Source organism: Lipomyces japonicus (assembly GCF_038497905.1).
Source record: "Lipomyces japonicus strain CBS 7319 unplaced genomic scaffold V1514scaffold_30, whole genome shotgun sequence".
Taxonomy (NCBI): Eukaryota; Fungi; Ascomycota; class Lipomycetes; order Lipomycetales; family Lipomycetaceae; genus Lipomyces; species Lipomyces japonicus.
Window position 1 is genome coordinate 33,556 of NW_027117842.1, and position 12,633 is coordinate 46,188.

The following is a 12,633-nucleotide window of genomic DNA, read 5'->3' on the forward strand; positions in this document are numbered from 1 at the left end:
GTAGAATTATGTGTCTTTACCATACGTTTTTTTTTTCGTGATCAAGCTAAGACGAAGTTGCCGACCTGAATTATTAGTTTTTTATCATTTCATGCTCAAATACCCGAAGCTGAGCTGCAAAACCTCCCACCGAATTGATATTACATTGGAAGCATTGGAAGCATTGGAAGCATTGGGCATTGTTACTTTTTTTAAAAATCTTTTTCAGTAAAAAGGTCGGCGCGTGAATTTCGACCACAGTCACCAGCGTGGGCACAGTTTTTAACACAGCGATGCCTGCTTGTCCAGATAGCTCTTGTTCCAATGTGTAAAACTAGATCGCCATGGTTATAGTGTTGTTCGACATCATATAAATACAGATACTCTGACGCCACTAATGAAACACCAACTAAACGAAAATTTCCACTGCAATTACACGCTATTAAAAATTGCGCCCCGTATGGCTAAAAAGAGAGCAAAAAGTGACAAGGAACTAACTTGTTCAGGCAATCAGGCGCCACGGGTGGACAACAATTTATGTGCTTATTATATCTTCGCAAAGCTTATGTAGTCCTTGACCTATTAAAGAAGAATGATCCGCGTCAATTAAGATCCTTAATGAAAAGCTATCATGGTTTAGGTCGTAAGCAAAAGCAGCCAATCTTAGTAACAAAACTTTTTGCAGTGTTTAATCGCTTATTGTAATTTCAAATGCTGTACTCTTTGATGTGAAATAACATTATCATTTTTCATAACGTCAAGGAGTGTTGACTGCTGATTGCGTGGTTTAGTCGGTTTCATGTCTCTTTTTCTCTTTTTTTTAATCCAGATCTGGGTCCATAAATTCGGTCGCGTTTCTACCGGGACCATCTCAGTTTTTGTAATCACTATCGCCCTTTTTGGCGGCAATAAGGCTTCTGCCTTTTGAAATTTTGATTTTTCTGGCTTTATCGTGATTTTGGTGATTCAACCTAAACGATATATTTAATTTTTGGCACATGGTTCTCGTCTAATGGAACGCAGAGTTAGGTCATGTGTTTATTATTAATTTTCATTGCCTCGAGTTGTCGAAGTGCAGAATAGCAATCAAATAGACGTGCCAAAGTTTTGAGCAGGTCACATACATGAGACAGAGACCACTTTTTTTTAACTGAATGAAGAATTATATACATTTTTTTTCTTTTTCATTCTTTTGATACCTGGTTTGTTTTTTAAATCTACGACCTGCCTGTTGCAATTAATTATGTTTGGAACGCATCATATTCAGATTCATCTGACGTGATTAAGTTCCCAACGCGTGGACGGCATGATTTATTTACAGATCTGGTCGAATTTTATAAACATACTAAGTGCATTTTTATATTACTGTTCACTGCCCGACAAAAAAACTGTCAGCAGCAGGGATGATTTAGTAAGAACCGGAATTAGTGGCAATATTGCTAATTGAGTATTGGAGCTGAATTCTCTGTGTAACACAACAATTGAAAAGTGGTGTTCATCTACACCATAGTGATTTAACACATTACTAGTTATCCAGGGATCCAAAAAGTACAATTACGCTTTTAAGTACACTTTGATTTCCTAAAAAATTTCAAAATTTAGCTCTACCTGTTTAGCTTCATCAGTTGTTTTGGTAACGGTCATCAGATTTGACTGGAATGCAGTGAGAAAGAAGCGGGTTGTTTCTTTTCGTGTGATGAAATATTGTTGACTATAATAAATTGAAAATTATTAAAGACAATAAATAAAATGTGACAAACTTGAATTTCAAAAAAAATAAATCACGATTTGCCATTAAGAAATGGAACTGGACGTTTCTTATAATGATAATACAATTCTGTATATTCTCGAGCGTTGCACGCAGATTATGAAGCTAATGGATACAAATAATATTTATATATATCCATAAGCAGAAACTCCGTTGTATTGCAAGGTCAGAAATCTAAAAGGTCTGTTGTGCATTTATTTTACATTTATTTCTCACGTGAAGTTTTCGGCAACACGTTCTTAGCTTTTTTTGGGCATCGCGGTTAGAGTTTTCACAATGTCGAAACCTTATTTGCATTCTCCCAAATGTGCCCCAACCCTGAAGCCAAGTCAACTGGTCCAAAAATGCCAAATTCAAGAACGGCCGTAAAAGTAAGTTAATCATTCATCAAATTCTCTGCCCGCAAGAGACCTTGCTGTCTCGCAATTTTGTCTTTATTATTTGCATATTGAAAGGTACGAAATCTTGTTTTTAAAGTCATAAACTAGGCCTGGCTCGCTTTACCTACATGGTCCATAGCATGGGCTGGTGTTGTGTTGTAGCTTCTTTTAATTCGTGCCAGTCACGTTTCATGATTCTCACCTTCACGGTAATATTTAGGAATCTAAGTGAATTCGATTCAAGCACCGGTTTTTTTATAGTTGCAGCAGGGCTGGCTTTTCAATAACTTTATATTGTGCGAGCAGTTTTTGGCCTTGACTTCGGAATGGCCCCGTCACCTCCTTCGCCTTCCGGGCCGTATCATCCATTACAAAGACCACATTTAAGTTCACAGTCTGCATCACATCTGACATCTCATAATAATTCAGGATCTTCAATAATTCCCAGTAGCCCCAGATCGTCAAATTCGGTGGGCCCGTCCTCACAGGCCGGTCTTTTCTCGACAGCAGCGCCGCCGCCGGCACCACCAATTGTTCATCACTCAAAGCCGCAGTCCCATCAGCAGCAACAGCAGCAGCAGTACGTATGGGCTTCCAATAACCGGTCATCACATTTATCTTCTTCTGTTTCATTTCCTAGAGAATATGATGATCGTGATCGAGATCGTGACTACAGGCCAGAACGGGAATACCCTCCGAGGTGGTCAGACAGAGATTATCATTTCCGGTGGGACCGTGAACGGGACCGTGAACGGGACCGTGAACGGGATAGAGAAAGAGATCGTGATTTTTGGGAAAGAGATCGTGATATTTATCGTGATCGTGACCGGGATCGTGATTATGACCGTGGCTATGACAGGCCGCGCCCATACAGGCCTCCACCGCCTCCACTGCCTCTTTTGCCGCCATCACAACGAAATTGGGAGCGCGAGCGGGATTTTAGAGATCGTGACCGTGAGCGTGATTTGATCATGCGTGATTATCGTGACAGGGATAGGGACCGCGACAGAGACAGGGATAGGGACAGGGAGATTAGGAACCGGTATTTTGTTGATCGGGATCGTGACCGGGACAGGGAGTGGCAAGTAAAACCGCCAATTTATGAATCAGCTCCGTACAGTGGAGGCCGGTCTTCTTACTATGGTCAGTCACTCGGGCCTGGTGATAGGTATGCTCCACGTACTTCTCCTCCCACTCATTCCCCACATCTTCCATTTGCATCGTCTTCTACTTCTTCTGTTTCTTCTTCGTCGTCATTTCATCAACCTCCTCCTTCATCAAGATCGATACCGCAGTCATCTTCAATAATACCCCGCAAACATTCGTTACCTCCACCGCGACAACCAATCGAACCTATCCCTGGTCGACCTCGAAGTCCGAGTTATGTAGATGTTCACACATCTACTAGGGAAAAAAGAGCTAGTTTTCCTAGTACGGTTGAATCAAAGAAACCCGTTGAACAGCCAAAATCAGTTTCAGAAAGTGGTAAGATTAAATAAAAAAAAGATATTATGCGTGCACTTGTCTATATTTTTAAAGCTAATAATGACCTCAGGATCACCATCACCTATTAAATTTAAAGAAACACGGTCATACACGGTGACGAGCAGTACCACGCCTGTATCCAATATTCAGAAGATGGAAGAAATACCACAACCTCAGTTTCGCCAAGATAGCTTGACAACTTCTTCGCTAGATAAAGTGCAGTTATCTGGGCAACTACAATCAGATCGGGCGCAGGCATCTCAGGATAGCTTGGAATCGTTGTCAGTCGTCAAGGATAGCCAAGACAGCCATGACGAACCAGTACCGTCGCAGTCACATCAAGCGCAAGAATTAAAATCAGTAACTCTTGATTTTTCTTCGTCTTCTCAAAAACCTGTTGTATCCGACGTGCCTGCAACGACATCTCCGGTTACTATTATGAATATTTCAGCACAGCCTCTGGCGAAACATGTTCCTAGTCAACCAAAACCTGTACTTATTCAACCTGAACCATCATCGAGCGCCATGTCTGAAGAAGATGATGAGGAAGATGGGCTGAATGAGACAGATGTGATTGAAAAAATGAAGGATTTGCAAGAGAAAATTGACAGTTTGGAATCCAGACTCAAGGATATTACTCGTGAAAAGATATGGCTAATGGAGAAAATAAAGGAAAAAGAAAAGATTACTACTGGACCAAAATCATCTACTTTAGAAGCGCTTGCTAAAATCAAGTTGGAGAAAGAACAAGGTTTACTACAGAGTGAGGAAGCAACAAAATCTCAAGTTAAAGTGCAAGTTCAAGTTCATGTTCAAAGTCCAGAGCCACTCAAATATCTTCTTCAACAGCCTTTCAAGCAACTTTCAGACTACCCTTTCTATCAAGTAAATGAGCTTCAATTTCAGGCTATGAAACCAGAACTTGTTGCACACCTTCAAAGACGTAAAAGACGAGATTTCGATATCGGCCGACGACTACAACGAGAATACAAGAGTATTCACGATAAATGGGTAATTAATTGTCGAAAGTTAGACGATGAAATTACAAACATGCATGAGCATCCGGTAAACCGAGGCGGCAATTCATTGTTTTATGATGATGAATCGGACGATGGTGGAAGTTCATCAAATCGCAGATCAAGAGGAAGTCACCACGGTGACGCAGTTCGTTCTGAGGCAGAATTTTTGGAAGTATTAGCCTCTCTCAAAACAGAAGACGCGAAAGAACAGACTAAGAGGGCCAAACTGACGTCGGCTCAAATTCCTAACATGATTATTGATGATGATGAACGAAAGATAAAATATGTTGATACCAACAATCTTGTTCGTGATATGGCCATTCCCATGAAACGTTTGGTGGTTGATGGCGTGGACGTGTTTACTGAAGATGAGCATAAGTTGTTTTGTGAAGGGTATAGACTATACCCTAAACAGTTTGGATTTATTGCCAAGCATATGGCATATGTGAGGTCTGCAGAGGAATGCGTGTTGCACTATTACCGCACGAAAAAAGAAGTTGACTACAAAGCTTTGGGATCAAGTCGAGGTCGCCGTGGTGCTGCACGAAAGGGCCGCCGCAAGCGTGGTGGTGCTAACCAGCAACCTGTTGCGGTTTTCAGAGCGAAGCAGGCTGCACTTTTAAACGAAGCTGCGTTTGAAGGCGACGAAGGTTCACCATCAGTCGGTGGCTTTGAAAATGAAGATGAAACCGATCACACACCGCAAGAACTGCAGCAGCAGCAGCAGCTAATATTTTCACAGCCACCACCATTAGTGCCACCTAGAAGTCGCGAGCGAACGACGACAATGCCTGATGAGGAGCTGGCCGCGTTGCTGGATGCGAGTGCGGTACGCCCGCGCCGTGCGGCTGCACCAGTGTTTGGCGATAAACGTGAAATACCCCTAATTGCTGCGGAACAACAAAAAGTAAAGCGTGCGAAAGGAAATGGCTTAAAACGAGGACCCAAACGTACGGTTAGTGGCGGTAATGGTGAGATGTCACGAGAAGCAGTGATTCCGCCTCTTGTCAGTGAACCAGCCCAGCCTCAGATTGTTGAACCTGTTGACGAGATTATTAGCGAAACTGCTAATTTGAAGGATCGAGAAGTTGATGCAATTAGTGCGTTAGCTGGTTTGTATGGTGGGTTGGATATTCCTTCCTTGTCAGCCGAAGCTCAACAGGCTACGGCTGCTCATTCTGAGCCGGAGTTGCAGCAGGTACAATATGAATCGAGGCAACAGCAACAGCAACAAAATTATCAAATACATGATCTTGGTGAATCGAACATTTCTGAATCAGAAAACATGTCAGCTTTAGATTATTTGTCGTCTGCAGCTGCAAATGTTAGTGTAACAGGAGCTGGAGAATCTAAATATTTGGAAGATCATGACCATGGCAAGAGGATACAGGATAACAAGCGAAATAATCTTATTTCGAGTTATTGGAGTGTGCATGAAATGAACTTGTTCCCAAAATTATTACAATCATATGGCACACGATGGGATGAGGTTTCAAAGCATCTTAAGGCTAAAAGTACTACCATGGTATGCATTTTTAAACTTAGTTTAAATTAATTTTTGTTATTTTGACTGAAAACTTTAGGTGAAAAATTACTACATGAGAAATGCGGAAAAGTTTGATTGGGACAAGGTTACCAAGAATGCTGACCTGTTGATTGCGAGTGGCCAGGCTACGCCCGCACCCCCAACACAGCATATTCCTGTGCGCAAGAGATATGAAGCTCAGCAACGTATTCATGAAGACTTGATGGAAGATGGTGGTGGTGACAGGGCAGATCTGTCACCAGAAGCAGAGCAGATTCAAGCCACGCTTGAAGCCAGTGCGGACAAGTCATCACCGCCATCACCACCACCATCGCAGCTGGCGGTACCACAACAACAATCGTTAAGTAGAGGGCCAAGATTGGGTTTTTTCGTGGATTCATCTATGTCGAAACCGAGCAGTACTTCAGCTGTTGGTGGTTCTACCTCTATTCCAGCTCAAGACTCACCTGGGGGGTTAACACCTGCATCAATTCTGCAGTCGATGGGAATGGGCCAAGTGGAGTCTTCAGATGTTCAAGCTGACCCGGCGCTGTTGTCTGCAAATACTCTTGTGTCATTAGCTCGGCAGGAACAACCCGCAGTGCCGCCGCCACCGCCGCCACGGTCGCGACCGAAATTGTCGAACATTGCCAACTTGCTGAACGACGTGCCAGATGAGCCTTCGTCTCGATCTTCAGTCGCACCCACACCCGCGCCCGCACCCGCGCCACCGTTGTCGCCTGTTTATCGTGCTACGTCCGCCAGTTTGTCACCCGTGAATACGAGTGCGCATCTGGCGCCAGTCGAACCTCAACAGGCCGCCCAGTCTTCGTGGCGCACGCAGGTGCAACCTGGCAGTTCGGTGGCGTTGTCATCCTTTCATGCGTCATCGTCGATATCTGCTGCTACGTTTGGTGATGGCGGCGCGACTTTGCCCTATCCCGGCACAGGTTCCTCCGCATATCAATACTCGCCTCAAGCGCCGCTGCATCCCGTTTTGCCTTTATACGCATCCGCACCACCACCGCCGCAACAGCAGCAGCAGCAGCAGCAGCAGCAGCCATACTTTCAACCAGGCTACGGTTCTTCTATTGATTTGCAACAGTCACAACAATCAGATCAACCAGATCAACCTCAATTACCGCGTCTGTCGTCCTTAATTAGCAAGACAAATGGAGGCAAGAGCATGTTTGAATTGCCACCACCGTTCAGCAGCCGGGAGAGCAACGAACGTGGGGTTTGAAATATTTTTAAGTCTTTTTTATTGTTTTTATTTGCAATTTGCGTCATGTACTATAGACTATATGTTTGTACTATTATTATAAGTGGTGTTTTGCTGTTCTTTATTTTGTATATAATACACGCGTGATAAATTGGAAAAAGTCATAGTTATTTTGGGATGTTTAGCTCGGAACTTCGTTACCCTGCTGATGCTGCAATGCAGTGCCTGCGCTATGACACGCGATGAGACGCCCCGTGGCACGGTCCGCGTTCTTAACCCCGGGATTACGGGCGCTGATTTATTATTTGTTGATGGCAACCGTCGCGGGAACGTTGTCGTTTTTCCCACTCCCCGGTTCGCGCTCAAACAAGCAAAAGAGTAAAAACAATCGATATACACGGTGATTAAATTATCACTTTGCTGCTGGCCATTATTTGGAAAATATTTTCTTTTTGAGAAAACGCGTAAGAGAGAGAGGAGAAATTGAAAACAATGGCGTCACACGAACCGTCGGCGGTGGTGCATGACGGCGCGCTTCCGCAAATTGCCACGACGAACAAAGCTTTGCAGTCAACGTCGTCATTGACTTTGTTGCCTCCATTTTCTCCAATACAGTTTGACGCGCGCATATCGATTGTGGAGGAGACTGATGGTGGCAGAAGTGGTGACGGTGATGGTGACGGTGCCGGGTCGCCACGGGCTCATCCACCCGTGACGCATGAGGTCGTTGCCGTGTCTCCATACATTGGACATAATCAACATGAGCACGTTATAAATGATGATCGATCTAGTGAAAATGATGACGATGGTAATGATGACGGTGGCAGCAGGTTCTTATTTGAACAGGAACTTTCGCCATCCAAGAAAAGAACAGCATCAGGTAATGTCAAAACGCCGGTATCGTCGGTGCCGTCGAGCCCAGCTAAAAAGACTTTATCGCCGTCAAAGGACAGGATTCAAGAAGTACGTACGCATTATTATCATTAGTATTATTAGTAGTATTATTATTATTCTACTGCTCTGTCGTTCTAACAAATGTTTTGTTTTGTTTCTTTAGATTTCTGCAAACTTACGCACGCGTCTGTCGTATGCCATGGTGAAAGTTCAGCATGGCTGGCAATCACATTCACTTGATCAGCTAGAGCATTCCGTGGCTCAGTTGCCAGCAGTGCCTACGGCCAAAAGTGATGATAAATACCCTCACCGGATCATCGTGCCGGTTGCAAATTACAAGGACCTCCACTCATTGGACGGTGCTGCGCATGTAATCATCGATGAGGATGCGGATGGCAGGTTGTCGACAAAGACAACAATCGAGCATTATCCGCGAGGGCGGACATTGGAATCAGGTTGGCATGCAAATACTCCTTCTGAGGCTGCGCCCATGAGTTTATCACCCGTGCGTAACCAGCATTTAGATACTTTAATTTCAGTGACCGGTGACAGCAATGATGACGACGATGACGATGACGATGACGATGACGATGACTTGCGTTTAAGCCATGATGCAGATAAACATAAGCAAGATCAATCACAATCACAACCACAACTACCACAAACTCCGAAATCTTCACCACACAAGCCAAGGCCATTTCCAGGCGTGCCCGTGACTCCGAGTGGGCTTCCTGTTTTGGGTACTTTTTCTAATAAACTGCCACCCACGTTGTCATCACCTCGAACTAGCACCTCACCATCACCTTCGTCGCGTCGTAGGGTGGTGCGTCCAAAAAATGTTACTACAACGCAATTAGTAAGTTCTTCGAATTCTTCTTCGTCTTTATCGTCGGCGTCCGGGGCGGGAATAGTCGCTGCCGCAGTTGCAGTAGCAGCGGCTGAATTACAAAAAGAACAACAACAGCAGCGGCGACAAGCATCCGGTGGTGCTCTTGTCAATGATAAAATCGGTAATCGTGGTGACCGCAAACCGATTGAGGTTGACGCGATTGAGAGTTTAATGTTTTTGTCGAGTCCAGCTACAAGGTCATGGAGCGAAGTCAATGAGTAAACTTTGCGATTTTTTTTTTCAGAGAGGGAGAAGGTGGGAGGAGTTTAGTTTGGGTGATTATTGTTATATTTGTATTTTTATTATTTAAATTTTGGTATAATTAATGTGGATAAGGATTGTGTAATGAATGGGACCTAGACAAGTACATAATTGACCCAAAAAGCGCAGCGCAGAAATACCTTTTTAAAAAAAAATGGGCCACCCAAAAAAAAAAAATCAAATAGAATTTCAAAACACACATCAACCAAATTTTTAATTTTTAACAAATTTTCCCAAAAAAAAATTAATACGAGCACACGATGAGTTTTGATGAAGCAGATGCTCCGTTATTCAGAAAATATTTAACTCATCGATTGGAAGCTCTTTCCGATGCTGATTCTGAAATTTTGGCTGATTACGTGCTGGCGTTGTTAAGGCATGATCAACCAGAACATGAAGTCAAGCAGATGTGTTTTGAACAATTGCAAGATTTCTTACAAAATAGTAAGTTATTTTTTTTTTTTTTTTAAAGCGGATAATACTTTTTCTTCGTTACGTTGCTTCCTTTCTACCGTGGGTTTTATTTTTTAAATGAGACTGAGAGGGGGAGTTCAAATTTTTTTTATATGATGGAAATAGTCGGTGTCAACTAATTATTTGCCTATATAGACACGGTTGGATTTGTAGACGAGATATTTGCAGTTTTAAAATCAAAATCTTACTTGCAACCACAACAACAACAGCAACCTCAGCAATCACAGCAATCACCGCAACAACCAATCTCTACATATCAAAATGAACAACAACAACAACAACAACAACAACAGCAGCAGCAGCAGCAACATCCGCCGTATGTGCCAGATGCACAGGCAGAACCATATTATCCCAGCAACGGTGGGTTTGCTAACCGAAGCGGATTCCCTGGAAACGTTGGCGGCGGGAATGCTGGCGGTAGTCCTGGCTTCCTCGGATTTACTCCCGCCGGCGTGCCCAGACGGAAGGGCAGATGCCGAAGTTACGACGAGAGAGGATATTGCATGCGTGGTGACATGTGTCCCTACGAACATGGCGAGGACAAGATCACGGTTGACGATCAACAGTACCATCGCGGGCCTGGATTCAGACAACACAACAATGGGCATCCTGGCGGACGACAACAACATCATCATCAACAACAGCCGGCACGACCGGAAAGCACAAGATATACGGTCGGACCAACAAAAGATCCCACAAACACCACGTTAGTTGTTGAAAAAATCCCGGCTGAGCATTTGAATGACATTGAATTACGATCCGTGTTTGAACCGTTTGGACCGATTCAGGAGTTGCAATTGTTTGAAAATCATCGCGTGGCACTGGTCACGTTTGAAACCCATGATGACGCTGCCAAGGCATGGGCGTCGCCGGAGCCAATATTTTCAAACCGATTTATTAAATTATATTGGAAAGATACGGGGGCGGAAGAAAGATTTGCTGGTAGCGGTTTTGGTGGCCGGCGGCCATATTCAGCAGGGCGCAACGGCAACGGCCAATTTACAAGGAAGAGATCAGCATCACCGGAACCGCAACCAACGGTCGACATTGAAGAAGTCAAGCGCGTGCAAGAGGAACGACAAAGGGAATATGAAGCCCGGCAGGCAAAGAAGGTGGAGATGGAGGCTCGCATGGAAGAGCTTAAACGGCAGAAGGAAGAACTACTTCAGAAGCAGGCCGAAGAGCGTGAAGCACTTTTGGCTCGAATCAGGGCCAAGGAGGCAGAAGAAACAGCAACAACGACCACTGCAACACTTGCAGCAACAGCGAGCGGTGATGAACTGGATGGCGGTGACGGAATGGAGATCGATTCTGCAAAGTCCACCACCGAGGCTCTGAAGGAGAAACTTGCCCAGTTGCAAGCTGAAGCGGATCAACTTGGCGTGGCCGTGCCGTCATCAGCAGCCATACCAGGCAGGGGCCGTGGTGGCAGCCGAGGTTGGTATTCGTCATCACCTTCGTACCGGGGCAATTATTCATCATGGGCGCGCGGTGGTGGCCGGGGAGGCGCCATTTCGTCAGGAACGGGCTCGCCTGGGGGATTCGTGATCAGTTCACGGTCGAATTTGGACCTGCGTACGAAAAAAGTTGCCGTGCAGGGATTGCAAGACTCTGCCGATGAAGATTTTGCTGCATACCTGTTGGGCGTGGGCGAATACGAAAACATTGAACCGCACGCAACCGACCATGACGTCAAGATTGTGACGTTCAAGGACCGGCAAACGGCGGAGAAATTCTTTTACGCCGGGCCAGAAATTGCTGAGGTTGGTAATGTTACGTATAGTTGGTACAATCCGCCGGCAGCGGCGCCGACGATCGTGGCAGCTGAAAATCAGCACGAATCGCTTCACGATGGTCAGAATGGTGATGAAATGTTGGAATAAGAAGTTGGGATGAAAATTTAGTGTTTCTCTTTTTTTTTCTTTTTTTTTTTTGGACATTACAAGTTAAATTTATGGTTTTCGTGAAAACTGTTTAATCGCGTGAATATGTGTCATGAATTGTTAAAAACTTCGAATAAAACCTGCCCGACTCCTTTCCATCGTCGCCAAATAAACGAAACAAACGACAATGAATGAAACAATGCCGAAAGCGATAACGCGAACGCCACCACCAACGCGTACACGGTATATAACAACACGCCACAAACCCGGAGTAAGTATTGGTCAATCACGACCGCATGCTGGTCATGTGATGCGCCGGAAGCGCCAGCTGGCAACTTTCGGCCGGCGCCGAATTCTTCTTGCAGCACGGCCACGAACTTGTCTATTAGCGTGTGATGATTTGCTGATGACAATGATGGCATATTCGTGACAGTAGTGGCAGTAGTGGTCATGCTGTTGGCAATTGAAATATCGTCGTCGAGGATGTAATGCATCGTCACGCCCAGCACGCGGGCAAAAATAAACACGATGAGCAGCGAGATGCCGCCGCAGAATAAGTGCAAGTATAAAGGCACTGGCACGTAAACATGTTGAACATGACCTATTCTGCCGCCACGTCCGCCGCCAACTCCAAAGTGCACATGCTCACGCCGCCGGTCCATGAATGGAGTCGTTGGTTGTTATAAACCAAAGAAGAATGCTGGGATATTTCAACTTGTGCGGCGTAGCGGCGGTTAGGCTAATAAATTGATAACTATACAATGTGTTTTTATTTTTTAAAAAAAATTGACTGTACTATAAAGATATCCGAGTAACGATAGATACATAAACTGGATAGTGAGCGAGTACATACA

At 44.5% G+C, this 12,633-nt stretch overlaps 4 protein-coding genes across 4 annotated transcripts; 3 read left to right on the forward strand and 1 right to left on the reverse strand.

Annotated features, from left to right (window-relative positions):
- The first annotated feature begins 2,130 nt into the window (after nt 1–2,130).
- On the forward strand, nt 2,131–7,530 carry V1514DRAFT_309107 (uncharacterized protein). The gene is made up of 4 exons (XM_066925738.1): nt 2,131–2,202; nt 2,348–3,612; nt 3,683–6,156; nt 6,215–7,530. The coding sequence occupies exons 2-4, from the start codon at nt 2,454–2,456 to the stop codon at nt 7,397–7,399; spliced, it is 4,818 nt and encodes a 1,605-aa protein (XP_066782336.1). The 5' UTR covers nt 2,131–2,202; nt 2,348–2,453; the 3' UTR covers nt 7,400–7,530.
- A 182-nt stretch (nt 7,531–7,712) lies between these two features.
- Nucleotides 7,713–9,568, forward strand: V1514DRAFT_121434 (uncharacterized protein). Its single transcript, XM_066924419.1, has 3 exons — nt 7,713–8,341; nt 8,436–8,727; nt 8,797–9,568. The coding sequence occupies exons 1-3, from the start codon at nt 7,871–7,873 to the stop codon at nt 9,381–9,383; spliced, it is 1,350 nt and encodes a 449-aa protein (XP_066782337.1). The 5' UTR covers nt 7,713–7,870; the 3' UTR covers nt 9,384–9,568.
- Nucleotide 9,569: 1 nt separating this feature from the next.
- On the forward strand, nt 9,570–11,873 carry V1514DRAFT_121464 (uncharacterized protein). The gene is made up of 2 exons (XM_066924420.1): nt 9,570–9,866; nt 10,032–11,873. Exons 1-2 carry the CDS (start codon nt 9,683–9,685, stop codon nt 11,777–11,779), a joined length of 1,932 nt encoding a protein of 643 aa, XP_066782338.1. The 5' UTR covers nt 9,570–9,682; the 3' UTR covers nt 11,780–11,873.
- V1514DRAFT_333703 (uncharacterized protein) lies at nt 11,790–12,522 on the reverse strand. Its single transcript, XM_066928090.1, has one exon. The coding sequence runs from the start codon at nt 12,439–12,441 to the stop codon at nt 11,890–11,892; it is 552 nt and encodes a 183-aa protein (XP_066782339.1). The 5' UTR covers nt 12,442–12,522; the 3' UTR covers nt 11,790–11,889.
- Between the last annotated feature and the right edge of the window lie 111 nt (nt 12,523–12,633).